Source organism: Pteropus medius, unplaced genomic scaffold (assembly GCF_902729225.1).
Source record: "Pteropus medius unplaced genomic scaffold, Ma_sr-lr_union100, whole genome shotgun sequence".
In the NCBI taxonomy this organism is placed as follows: Eukaryota; Metazoa; Chordata; class Mammalia; order Chiroptera; family Pteropodidae; genus Pteropus; species Pteropus medius.
Genome location: NW_024349804.1, coordinates 10,935,890 through 10,948,500, shown reverse-complemented (window position 1 = coordinate 10,948,500; position 12,611 = coordinate 10,935,890). Strand labels below are relative to the sequence as shown.

The 12,611-nt window shown below is 47.8% G+C and overlaps 1 protein-coding gene across 1 annotated transcript in view; it reads left to right on the top strand.

Moving 5' to 3' along the window:
• Positions 1-12,611, top strand: part of OTOP1 (otopetrin 1) — a 31,861-nt gene that overhangs the window by 4,255 nt on the left and 14,995 nt on the right. The window contains exons 2-3 of the mRNA XM_039838048.1: positions 5,530-5,666; positions 10,211-10,269. Of these exons, the coding sequence (XP_039693982.1) occupies positions 5,530-5,666; positions 10,211-10,269 (196 nt within the window). The remainder of the gene's footprint in view (positions 1-5,529; positions 5,667-10,210; positions 10,270-12,611) is intronic.

Sequence of the window (12,611 nt, the reverse complement as noted above, 5' to 3'; positions counted from 1 at the left end):
GGCGTGCCGCCGTCATCATCATCGTCATCGTCATCGTCATCGGGTGCGGCGGCGGAGGGCGTGGTCAGGGCGGGGCCCTGTGGGAGTCCAGCCCACCCCGTTGACTTGTGGGCAGCCGCGCAAGCTCACGGGCATTGCTCTGGGCTTCGCTTTGCTTTCCTCCCGCAGAGCGCGAGCTGGTCTTCATGGGACAGCCCCTCCCAGACACTCCTTGCTTTCTTGGACTTCTGTCCCTGCCCACGTCAGTTCGTCCCAGCATTTCTTCTTGAAAGATAGCTTTATTGAGGTATAGTCTTTATACTCCATGATCCACCCACTTAAAGTGCACAGCCCAGTGGCTTTCGGTGTCTCACAGATATGCAACCATTGCCACAGTCAGCGTTAAGATATTTTTATCATCTCGAAAAGAAACCCTGTACCCTTTAGCTGTCACCCCCCCGCCCCCATCTCTTATCGTCCCCCAGTCCCCGGCAACCGCTAATCTGCTTTTGCTTCCTAGAGCTGCTGAGGCTGCACGTTCCCTGCGAATGGAATCATATAATATGTCATTTTTGCGACTCGCTTCTGTCACTTAGCGGAACGTTTTCAGTCCCTGTGGCGGGTGCCATCGTCCCTGTTTACCAGACCGGGAGGCTGAAAGGGGAGGACTGAGCCCCCATTGCTGTCAATATTTGCACAGAGCGAGAATAAGAGGAATAAGCTCCTTGCTTCAGAGCAGATGGTATGACAGTAACAGGTGACAGAGAAGGCCAAATCCCTTAACTCCATTGTGCTTCTGTCAGCCCTGCTGAGCAGAGGGATCTTGGGGACTTGCAGAGAGCAACGGAGAAGGGAGCCACGCCCAACTTGGTGTTGGTCGTGCAGAACCTTTGGTCTGGTTCGGTTCAATCGTCCATACCAGGCGCTGGCTGGGCTCTGGGGACGGCAGGATGAAGGGGCATGGCCCTTCCTGCACGGAAGGACGGGGGAGAGGGCGAGGACAGTGCAGATAACGAGGGGGCAGCAGAGCACGGTGTCTGAGAGCACGGCCCCCCGCAGGGCGCGTGGGACACGGGGTTCCTGCGCCCAGGTCCTCCTGCTCCCTCTCTATTCCAGTGAGATAGGCCTTAGAATGCATTTGCTCCCCTCTGTTTGTTCTTGTCCCCTAGTCCCCACCTCTTCACCATGAGACCCTCAAAAGGTTTTCTGTCCTTGCTTTCCCTCAAGTCCGATGCCAACGTGATTCTCCAACTTTATCACAAGTCTTTATAGAGCATGTAAATTACACATTTCCAGACAGTTTATCCCTATCTATTTGGATTTAACGTTTATCTTGCTTTCTCTTTCTATTAATCTGTTTATCAATCTACTGGACTTCATCCATCCATTCATCCACGCATCCATCCATCCACGTATTGGTCCATCCATTCCATCTGTCTATTCTTCCATCCATTCGTCCATCCATCCGTCATCCATCCATCGTCATTTATCGTCATCATCATCTATCCATCATCCATCATCATCCATCCATCCATCCAGCCATCCATCTGTCCATTTATCGTCATCCATCATCCATCCATCTCCGTCCACCACCACCCATCATTCTGCATCATCCATCCGTCCGTCATCCATCGTCAAATCCATCCATCTATCCATCCATCATCCATCATCATCCATCCATGTCCATCCATCAACCATCATCATCTATTTATCATCCACCCATCATCCATCCATCATCCATCATCATTTATCATCCATCCATCATCCATCATCTAAATTTATCATCCATCATCATCCATCCATCCATCCATTCATCCATCCATCCATCCATCCATCCATCCTTCCGCATCCATCATCCATCCATCATCTATCCATCATCCATCCATCCATCATCCATCCATCATCCCATCATCATCCATCCATCCATCCATCCATCCATCCATCCATCCATCGTCATCAAGTCATCCATCCATCCATCCATTTCCTCTCCCCCCCTACCTTCCTTCTCTCCTTCCTTCCATTATACATCCATCTACCTTTCTAATCTTTTGCCATTTATTGCTTGCTATTGTTCCCTCTCTTCTTCATCTTCCCTAATTTCGAGGACTAGTTGTTTAGTTAAAGCCCTTTGTCAGGAGGATCATGTGGATGACGCGTCCCATCCTCCGTTCTGTATCCGCCTGTCACTTCCTGACCACACCCATCGTCAGCCTCAATCCTCTTCCCTGCTTTACTTTCCTTCATGCACTTAACATTTCCTGACATTTCTTCTACATTTATTTATTTATTTCCTGCCTTCCTCACCAGACTATTAAACTCATCGAGAGCAGATACTGTCTTTTATCGACTGTTTTACACCCCCGGTGCCTGCCACAGTGCCTGGATCATAGGTGGTGCTCAACAAATCGTTGTCGAACAAATTATATTTTGCGTATCTCGAATATCTTTCTGCCTTTTGCTCTGACGAGCAGGTGACATCTCGGCTGGGAACAGGGCTCCCGAGCAGCAGTCCCGTCCGTGCCATGGCGTCCTCCATGGGCTTCAGGTTCCCAGCTGCACACGAGGAGTCTGCTGCCAGCTCATCCCACTGTATTTTGTGCACACCACAATTTATGCAATATCCGTGTATATTTGCTTTTCCAGAAATCTTGTTTGTGTACTAGGGAGCCTCTGGCAAAAGGCTTCATGCATAGTATGACTCGCTAAAATATTTGTTGTATAAATATATGGATGAATGAATCTATAGATGGTGGATGGATGAAGGAAGGATTTCAAGAGGGTGAGGAGGTCCATGACGTGTTTATCACAGTCTTGGAATGTCAATGACAGAGATGTTCTCCACCAGGGCTTCTCAAGGTGGGGCCCCAGACCAATGCAAAAGCATCAGCCCCACCTGGGAACCCGTTAGAGATGCAAATTTTGCCTCCCTGCCCCTGCCACCAGACCTAGTGAGTCAGAAACCCTGAGACCGAAGCCTTGCAATCTGTTTTAAAAAGCCCTCTGGGTGAGTCTGAAGCTTGCTCAAGTTTGAAAACCAGTGCTGTGAACCAATCTCACGTTATGGATGAGAAAGCCCAGGCATGGAGCAGCGAAGTGACTTGTCCAAGCTCACGCGTTTCGTCAGTGGCACAGCCAGGGCCAGTGCCGGGTCCCCACAGCTCCAGCCTGCGTTCCCACCACTCGGGACACCTGCCTCGTCGCATCTTGCTTTTTCTCTTTGTAATCAGAATGAACCCCGTGCGTTTGTCCAACTCTTTCAAAGCACTAGGATTAAATCTCCGCTCTTACCAAGTTTCTGATTTCACTGGGGATTTTCCAGGATTTAAAAAAAAAAAAAATGACTTAAGAGTTGTTTCTATAAAGTTTCGAACACTGGAAAAGAGCCAGGTGATTGCATTGCTTGTCCTGGGAGGCTTCTCAGGCTGGGCTGTAATGTTAGACGCCCCCGGTCAGGCGCATGCCCTTCACTCTCTCACGCCACGATGCATGTCACACACGGTCCAGTTCCCTCCGCTCATGGGAGAGAATGTGTGGATGGCAGCCGGTGCTGGCCCAGAGGAGGGATGAAGGTCTTTGATGCTTTGGTCCCCACGATCACATTTTCTTGCTAATTTCTTCACTTGTTACAAGTTTCTAGTTAATGTATTTTATATATTTCTTTCTGGACTTTTTTTTTTTTTCATATGCACCTTTTCCGTTTGTTTTTAATTTTTGGTCAAAATCGTGCTGGATAGGCCATCAAAGTTTCCTTTCTTCACTTTGTGAGGCACACACAGGCCCTTCTCCATGACGCTACTATAGACCCCCTAACCCATCATTTTTTAAAAATTAACTTTCTATTTTAGAAAAGTTTTGGACTTACAGAAGAGATGCAAAGATAGTGTAGCAAGCTCCTGTACACCTGTCTATCCCTCACCTTCATTCCTTAGAGAACAGGATTTTAGGATCAGAGAACTGAGATTTTTGAGCAGAACAGTGACAATCTTAGACTGATCACTTTTGGGGGGAAAGCTTCTGGAGGACTTCTTTTGACTCAGCCGACTTTTGTTGAATGTATATCATTTGTCAGACCCTTGGGTACGCATGGGGTGGGTACAGTGATAAACAGGATACAGTACTGTCTTCTAGTTTCGGCTTTCAGGCCAATAGTAGAATTTATTTATACAGAAGAATATGTAATTTTTTATTGTGGTAAAATATACATAACGACATTTACCAGCTTAATCATTTTCAAGTGTACAGTTCGTAGTGTTAAGTTCATTCACGTTATGCAGTTAATATCTTTCTTTCATCTGGCGTCGATCAACTGTCCATTCGCCCCTCCCCCCAGCCGCCTGGCCTCATCATTCTATCTTCCGGCTCTAGGAATTTAACTGCTCTAAGGAACCTCAGCGGGGCAGGATCACATAGTGTTTGTCTTTTGTGACTGGCTTATTCACTTGGCACAATGTCCTCCAGGTCCATCCGTGTTGTTGCATGTGGCAGATCGTCCTTCCTTTCTGAAGCCGAATAATGCTCCGTCGTATGAATATACCACATCTTGTCCACCCATTCATCCATCAATGGACTCTTGGTTTGCTCCTACATTTTGGCTATTGTGAATAATGTTGCCATGAACGCGAATGTGCAAATATCCCTTTGTGTCCTTGCTTTTGATCCTTTTGGGTTCACGCCCAGAAGTGGAATTTCTGGATCACGCAGAAATACTGTTTTTAATTTTTTGAGAAACTGCCATACGGTTTTCCATGGCGGCGGCACAAGGGCTCTCTGCATCCTTGACGACATTTGCTGTTATAACCATCATTCTCCTCTGTTTCTCTGTTCAAAACTCTCTTGCCTCCTCTATCCTCCTCCTCCTCATCACATCACTCCTCTCCCTCTCCCTCCCCCTCCCCTCTCCTGCCCTCCCTCCTTGCCAGACAGCGCCATCCTAAAGGATGTGAGATGCTTTTCATTTGCATTTTCCTGCTGATTAGTGATGGTGAGCATCTTTTCATGTGCTAATTAGCCATTCGTGTATCTTCCTTGGAGGAATGTCTATTCAAGTGCTTTGGTCATTTTTTAATTGGGTTGCGTTTTTCTTTTGTTTGCTGTTGTAGTTCTTTATAGATTCTGGATACCAACACCTCATCAGCTTTGCGATTTGCAGATATTTGATCATGTCCTCTGATGCACAAGCTCTTTCGCTTTTGCTGTCTGTGGTTTTGGTGTCACATCCCATAAATCATTGCCGAGTCAAGATTTTCCCCTATGCTTTCATCTGAGAGTTTTCTCGTTTTAAGTTTTGCATTTAAGTCTTTGGGTCACTTTAAGTTAATTTTTGTACATGGTGAAAGGTAAGGGTCCAGTTTCATTCTTTTGCAAGTGGATGTCCACTTTTCCCAGCACCATTTCCTGAAAAGACTGTCCTTTTCCCATGGAATGTTCTTGGCTCCCTTGTCCAAAATCACTGGACCATATACGTGAGGTTTAATATAATTTATTTTAAAATGACATCAGTGAATATTAACACTCATATGTATGTTTTGACCCTCCCGCCCCCCAATATAGGTAGTATTACATTGTTCGCTGTCATGACCATCATCCTGGAATGCCTTAAAATTGGGTACTTCATTGGATATTCTGAATGTTTATCGGCCACCGAAGGAGTGTTCCCTGTCACACACGCAGTGCACACTCTGGTTCAGGTAAACCACATGTTTCTTTACATTGCCTTGGTTTCTGCTAAGTGTATCTCAGGGTGTGTAGAATGAGGTTTGTGGGGGGCGGCATGCGGTGAGCTTGAGTCCATCTCTTAGGCTCCATCCTTCAGATGCCTCCATGTAAAATGGGACCCTGTGCCCCCTTGACCCCCTTTGTAGGAATCCCAAGAGGCAGACCTTGTAATGGCAAGAATCAGGAAATTCTGCCAAGCCAGAGTCCACCAGAAGAGGTTGGGGTGGGGAAGCAGGTGGAGGGGGTTGGTTAACACAGCAGTTTTGTTGAGATATGATTCACACACCATACAATTCACACGTTTAAGTTTACAGTTCGGCGGTTTAGTATATTCATAGGGCTGTGCAACCATCACACAATCCATTGTAGACCATTTCCATTGCCCCCCAAAGAAACCCTGTGCCATTGCAGTCACATCCTCTGGCCACCGAAACACTTCTTTTGCTGTCGTTTGCTTACTTGTGGATTAAAATCTTTAGAAATATATGAGAGGTTCTTTGTCAGCATTGGTCAACTTGGCGAGGCTCAGAAGTAAGGATTTGATGTATGCAATTTAAATACATAGTTTAGAGTCAGAAAAATCTCATATTTGAGAAGAATCTGAGATGGGCCTAAGCATGGCTTCCATCCTTAGCAGGAATCCCTGGAATGGCTATCAGAAGTGGGATCCCTGTTACTCTAATCATACAAGTAGTAATTAATACTCCTGTAGGACTTTAGAGTATGCATAGTACTTTTCATTTGTCACATCACATCCTGCTTGGAACAACTCCACAAGACCCGGTGCTGGACCATCACGCTCCTTTCTAAGGAAGAACCTGGAGGGCGGAGAGGACAGATGGCTGGCCCAAAGTCACGGCCGAGACACGATGATTCTCCTCCATACAAGGTGCCCTGGAAGACCATGAACTTGATCCAGTGAGACTGTCATTGCTCAAAAGATTTCCGGATTCCCAGTTTAAGAATGTCCTTCAGGACCCGCTTTCCACCTCCAGAATGCCAACGACACCATTTTTAAACCCCATCTCTTATCCAAAGTGGTCTCCAGAGCGTGTCCCCAGTGACTTCAGGATGTTTCTTGAGATGGGACACATTCTCACAAGTGAGGTACTTTGAGAGGGTGTGTCGCATGCACTCGGCAGCAGTTCGGCTCTGTGGTAGTGGTGGGATGCATGGGCCAGGAGCTTCCTGGGGGTTTAGTTTGGCAGAGTCACCTCGCATTTGAGAGTCGTGATGGGCTGAATTCCAAATTCAGAAGTTGAACTCCTAACCTCCAGGACCTCCGAATGTGATGATATTTGGAGACAGGGTCTTTATAGAGGTAATTAAGGCTCAATGAGGTCCCTAAACCAAGAGGACTGATGTCCTTATGAGAAGAGGGGGTTAAGACACAGACACCTGGAGGGAGGAGCACGTGAGGACACTGGAGGACGACAGCCATTTACGAGCCGGGGAGAGCGGCCTCGGAAGGAATTATCCTGCTGAAAATCTGATCTCAGACTTCTGGCCTTTAGAACTGTGGGAAAATTAATTTCTGTTGTTCTAAGCCACCCAGTCTGTGTTATGGAGCCACCAGCAAACCAACACGAGGGATAACTGACTAGTCACTCCAGGGGGGTCAAAGCCCGTGGTGACTGGGTCTCACACTGGTGCCAGTGACAATGTGGAAGGCTCAGTGACACCAGAAAGCACTAGCTCCTCCCTCCCTCCCTCCCTCCCACCTCCCTCCCTCCCCTCCCTCCCTCCTCCCTCCCTTCCTTCCTTCCGCTTCACTTCCTTCCTTCCTTCCTTCCTTCCTTCCTTCCTTTTTTTCTTCCTTCCAAACTGAGCAAACACTATTCTCGGGACTGGGAGTACCAGGGTGAACAGCCATGCTCTGTGTCCTATGCTGGTCAGTCAGACGGGAAGACAGTCACCAAACAAAAACAGGCAATGGCAACACCGGGGGACAGCGCTTTGACCGAAGTTACCCAGCGACAGGGAGCACTGGTGGGGAGCCTCTTGCCAGCTTTGGGGTGAGGGGTGTTTTCTGCCAGGAAAGAGCCCCAGAGTTGTCAATGAAAGAAGGGTGTAGTGTGTTAGAAGCCATTAAACATGGACATTTTATGGATGTGGGGCCTTTCCAAGTGACATGGGAGAAAGTGTGCGGGGCTGTGGGGGGAGGTGAGCTGTGGTCACAGGACAGGCCGGAGCCGCGGTTTCGTGTAGGGCTTATACGCACAGCATCTGGTCAGGCTACCTGGCTCTGGCTCATAGCAGCAGTGTGACCGCAGGCAAATTACTTAACCTCTCTGGGCTTCGCAGATCTCATCTGTAAAGTGCTTACTTCGTGAGGTTCTTGGGAGGATTAAAGGTCCTGCTGTGTGTAAAGCCCTTTGCAGTGAGCGCTGGGTCAAGGGCACAGACATTTAGGAGCTTGGGTCTTATCGCGAGGGCAATGGGGAGCCAGCAGAATGGCCTGGACAGATGTAGGTTTCCGCCCTGTGACTTGGTAGATTGGCGATCTCTGTCTTCCTAATTTAAGGTACTTTATCAGTCAGTCAATGAACTAATCAATCATTCTATACCTATCGGACCCTTGCTACGTGCCTTTGCTACATTAGATACTGGAGAATGCAAACATTATTTTAAAAAATATAGTTATTAAATTGTAAAATACACATAACATAAAATTTTCTGTCTTAGCCATTTTTAAGCGTGCCGCTCAGTAGTGTTAAGTGTGTTCACACTGTTGTGCACCAATCTTCAGGACTCTCTCACCCTGCAAAAATAAACCTCCGTCCTCATTAAACATTAACCCCAAATTGTCCCCTCGCCCAGCCCCTGGCCGCCACCCCCCATTCTACTTTCTGTCTCGATGAATTGGACTACTCTGGGGACCTTCTATAAGAGGAATCCTGCAGTATTTGTCTTTTGCGACCGGCTTATTTCATTAGCATAATGTCCTCCAGGTCCATCCGTGTGGTAGCATGTGACAGGATTTCCTTCCTTTTTAAGTCTGAGCAATATTCCATCGCACGGATGGACCATACTGTGTTTATTCATCCACACTTGGGTCGCTTCCACCTTTTTGCTGTTGTGAATAATGCTGCTATAAACACAGGTGTACAAATATCTTTATGAGACCCTCCTTTCAGTTCTTTTGCGTATGCATTCAGAAGTGGGATCGGTGGATGGTGTGGTAGTTAAAAATATTTATTTAAAAAATACAGTATCACATTACGGAAACAATTAGAAAAGAGACGAAAAATGCATCTATTATCCCATTAACTGAAATATTTGTTGTTGTTTTTATGTGTCCCCTCCATTCCTTGTGCTTAAGTATACATTTTGTCAAAGTTTTACAGAGAAGGTGCAGAATGTTTTATTTCAAGTTTTTGACCTAAAAAAAGAAACTTTTTTGTGTTGCCACGTAATCCTTATAAAAGCATCAGTTAAGTAGCTGTCTAACTTAGAGTCGGTACAAATTTACTTACCTGGTTCCCTGTTTTGGGGCTGAATGTCATCTTACCAGGAGTCACTGCTATTTGCTCTTTAAATGATCAGATGTTTCAAGAATCATACCTCAAAAATGCTTTCCAAAGCGGGACAGTAAATTTTAGGTAAAACAATGTGCAAGACATGGTACATCTCTTTTATAAGGATGGTAAATGCAAAAAGATTAAAAAGACAAATTTGTAAAGTGCCCACCAATGTTTGGCACCTAGTAGATGTTCAGTATGTGTCTGTGTCTAAAATAAGGGCCAGAATGTTTTAGGAGCTCAGATAATGCCGGGTACATAGCAGGTGCTCCATGAATGTCAACAAGTGAGTAAAGTGACAGTTTACAGAACATGTCCCTGCTCCAGGCACTGCTCTAAGTAGTTGACACAGATTATCTTATTTAGTTGCTTATCACACCCTCCAAGGTCGGTTCTGTCATCGTCCCCATTTCACAGATGGGAAAACAGAAGCAGAAAGCAGTTTCCCTAATATGTCCGAGGCCAGGCGAGCCGGGATGGGGCCCAGGTGGCTGGAGGCCTCCCCAAGCCCAGCTCTTCCGCTGCAGCCTCCCAGTGACTGCATGGCCGGGGCAGGCAGCCGACGTCATAGAGCGAAATGAGCCGCCGAATCAATTCTGCTCTTCATTTAAAGCGCTCGGCGTTTGGCTTCCGGCCCGCGGCGTAGGGACTGTTCAGCGGGTCATATAAACAGGTCAGCAGGGTCATCGTGAGGTGGCTGCCGCTCCTCGAACCCCGTCCCGCGCAGGCATCCTCAGTCGTCAGGGCCCGTTTGCACCTGACCCTGGAGGCCTCACTCTGATTCTTACTGCCCCGATCCCTGAGCACCGTCCCCGCCAGGAATGGCGCTGCCACCGGAAATGAGGACGGCGACCTGCCGTTCTTAGGGTGGGCGGTCACCGTCGTCCCCACCTTTCCCACACCTTTTCCTTAAGTTTGAGAGATGGCGAAGTGTGCAAATATTATGATCCTTTCCCACTGATGAGTCTCTCTTTTTTTCCTTTATTTCCGTCTAGGCATATTTTCTTTGGGGCCACGCAAAGGACGTCATCCAGTCTTTCAAAACACTGGAAAGGTAAAAAAAGTCATTGCTTTACATGTTGAACTTGGTGTCTGGTTACAAACAAAACTCGCCGTCCTGCTTGGGTTCTAAGCCTGAGACGGACTCTCTGCTGCATCCTGACAAGCAGAGCCGGAGCTGGCTCTGTGCCTTCGGCCTCTTCCCGGGGACAGCACTGGAAGTAGGAGGGCGTGGGTTTGCGTTTCAACTCCGCAGTCTTAGACATTTCCCCTTCATGACCCTCAGTTTTCCTCATCTGTAAAATGGGGATAATAGCATAGCCAGCCTCTGAGGACGGAAGGAAGTAAATGACGTAGAGCTTGCGAGCACACGCAAGTAATGCTCGGTAGGCGTTGGGTCTGTTATTATCTCTGTCCACCTCTCTCTCAAGGTGATGGTGACAATCGAGGGGAAGAAACCACAGGGTAATGGGGTGGATTACCTCAGTGCAAGGCATCATTATTATGTAAGGAAGCCCTCTGTGCATACGTACAGATGAATCAAGGGATCAGTATTTGCTTTATAGAAAGATCCCTCGTCATAGAAACTGTCAGTGAGGATGAGAAAACTCTGTTTCGTGTACGGTTTAAAATGACAGCGGATATTTAAAAGATGGATTTTATGTCTGACCACCAGAAAGAGCACTGTTAATAGATGATTGAAATAGAAATAACTTTCACCAACCTCGTTACGCAAAACGGAGTGGCGTCGACAAGTCGTTGGGCATCTGCTGAGGTCCTACTGTGTGCAGGGCTTGTTGCCAGGCACTGCTGGGGATGAGCAGTGAGCATGGGTGAGATGTCCCAGGCGTGTGTGTGGCATCCTAGAGATGTGCGCTGACAACCTGGATTATCCCCTGCGCAGCCCCAAGCAGTGGCCTTGACAGTGACCTTTAACTTCAGACTTAGCACAGAAAGCCGCTGCTTCTGCTGGGGGAGGACGAGGGAGGGAGCGGCAGGGGAGAGGCCGGAAGACAGTGCCAAGGCTCCGGCCTCCAGTGGAGGGGGCGAATGGACAAAGCAGGGACAGTCGAGGTCCAGGCTCCAAGGACTCAGCGAAGACAGCTTTAATGACCCCTTAGAGCAGGACAAAGACTTCCACGCCCATCCTCACATTTACTCCGCCTGCGGCTCAGTGAGGGTAACTATGGTAACAGCAGCAGGTTCTGGCAGGTGAGGGGACTCGCCCCAGGTCGCCAGAGTGCAGATGGCGGGCCTGGGATTTTGTCCTGGTTTGTCCCATTTCATGTGCTGGGGGGTGAGGAGGATGTGCGTGTCACCTGCCCTTCCTGCTATGGGCAGGCTGGCTCTGCTCGCAGCTTGAGGACACTTGGAGTTTCTGTTCTGAGGTGTGGTTTGTGCTTCATCTACTTCATAGTTATTCTTTAAAATATAAAACTGAAAGCAACAAATGAACAAGACAAACAGACTCATGGACATAAACAATAGTTTAGTGGTGACCAGACAGGAGTAGAGGTAGATTAGGGGCAAGGGGGTCAAATATATGGGGACGGAAGGAGATTTAAACTTGGGTGGTGAACACACAGTGCAACATACATAGGACGTATTACTGAATTGTATGCTTGAAACCTATATAATTTTATTAACGAATGTCACTCCAATAAATTTAATAGTTTAAAAAACTGTATTTTTTTCCCTAATAAAACTTGTCAGGATACAGTAGAATTTAAAATCGCCGCAATGCCACTGTTATAGACAGAACGTTTGCGTCTCTCCCCCCACCCCCACCAGGTTCATATGACTCCCAAAGTTATGGCATTTGGAGGTGGGGGGGCTTCGGAGGGAGCTAGGTTTCGATGAGGTCGCGAAGGTGGGGTCCGCACGATGGAATGAGTGTCCTCAGGAGAAGAGGGAGGCCAGAGCGCGCTCTCTCTGTGCGCCCAGAGGAAGGCCCTGTGAGGACACAGAAGGCGGCCGTCTGCCAGCGGGAATAGAGCTCTCATAGGGAACCGGCCCGGGGGCGCCTTGGTCTTGGACTTGGAGCCTCCAGAACCAGAGAAACCAGCATTGCTGGCTCCTGGTGAGTCTTCTCTTCCTGGCCTGCAGAGAGCTGTGTCCTTGTTGCTATGTTCTCATATGGCTTTTCCTCCAGGTAAGGGGAGGTGAGAGGAGAGGAGAGGAGAGGAAGGAGAAGTCTGCCTGAGTTTCTTCTTATAAGGCACCAGTCCTGTTGAGTCGAGGCCCTACACCATGACCTTATTTAACCCTAATAACCTCCTTAAAGGCCTTATCTCCAAATACGGTCACGCTGGGGGGTGGGGCTTCAGCATACACATTTTAAGGGGACACGATCCAGCCCATAACACGTCTTGTTGGACATTAACCTTTCTGAATGCT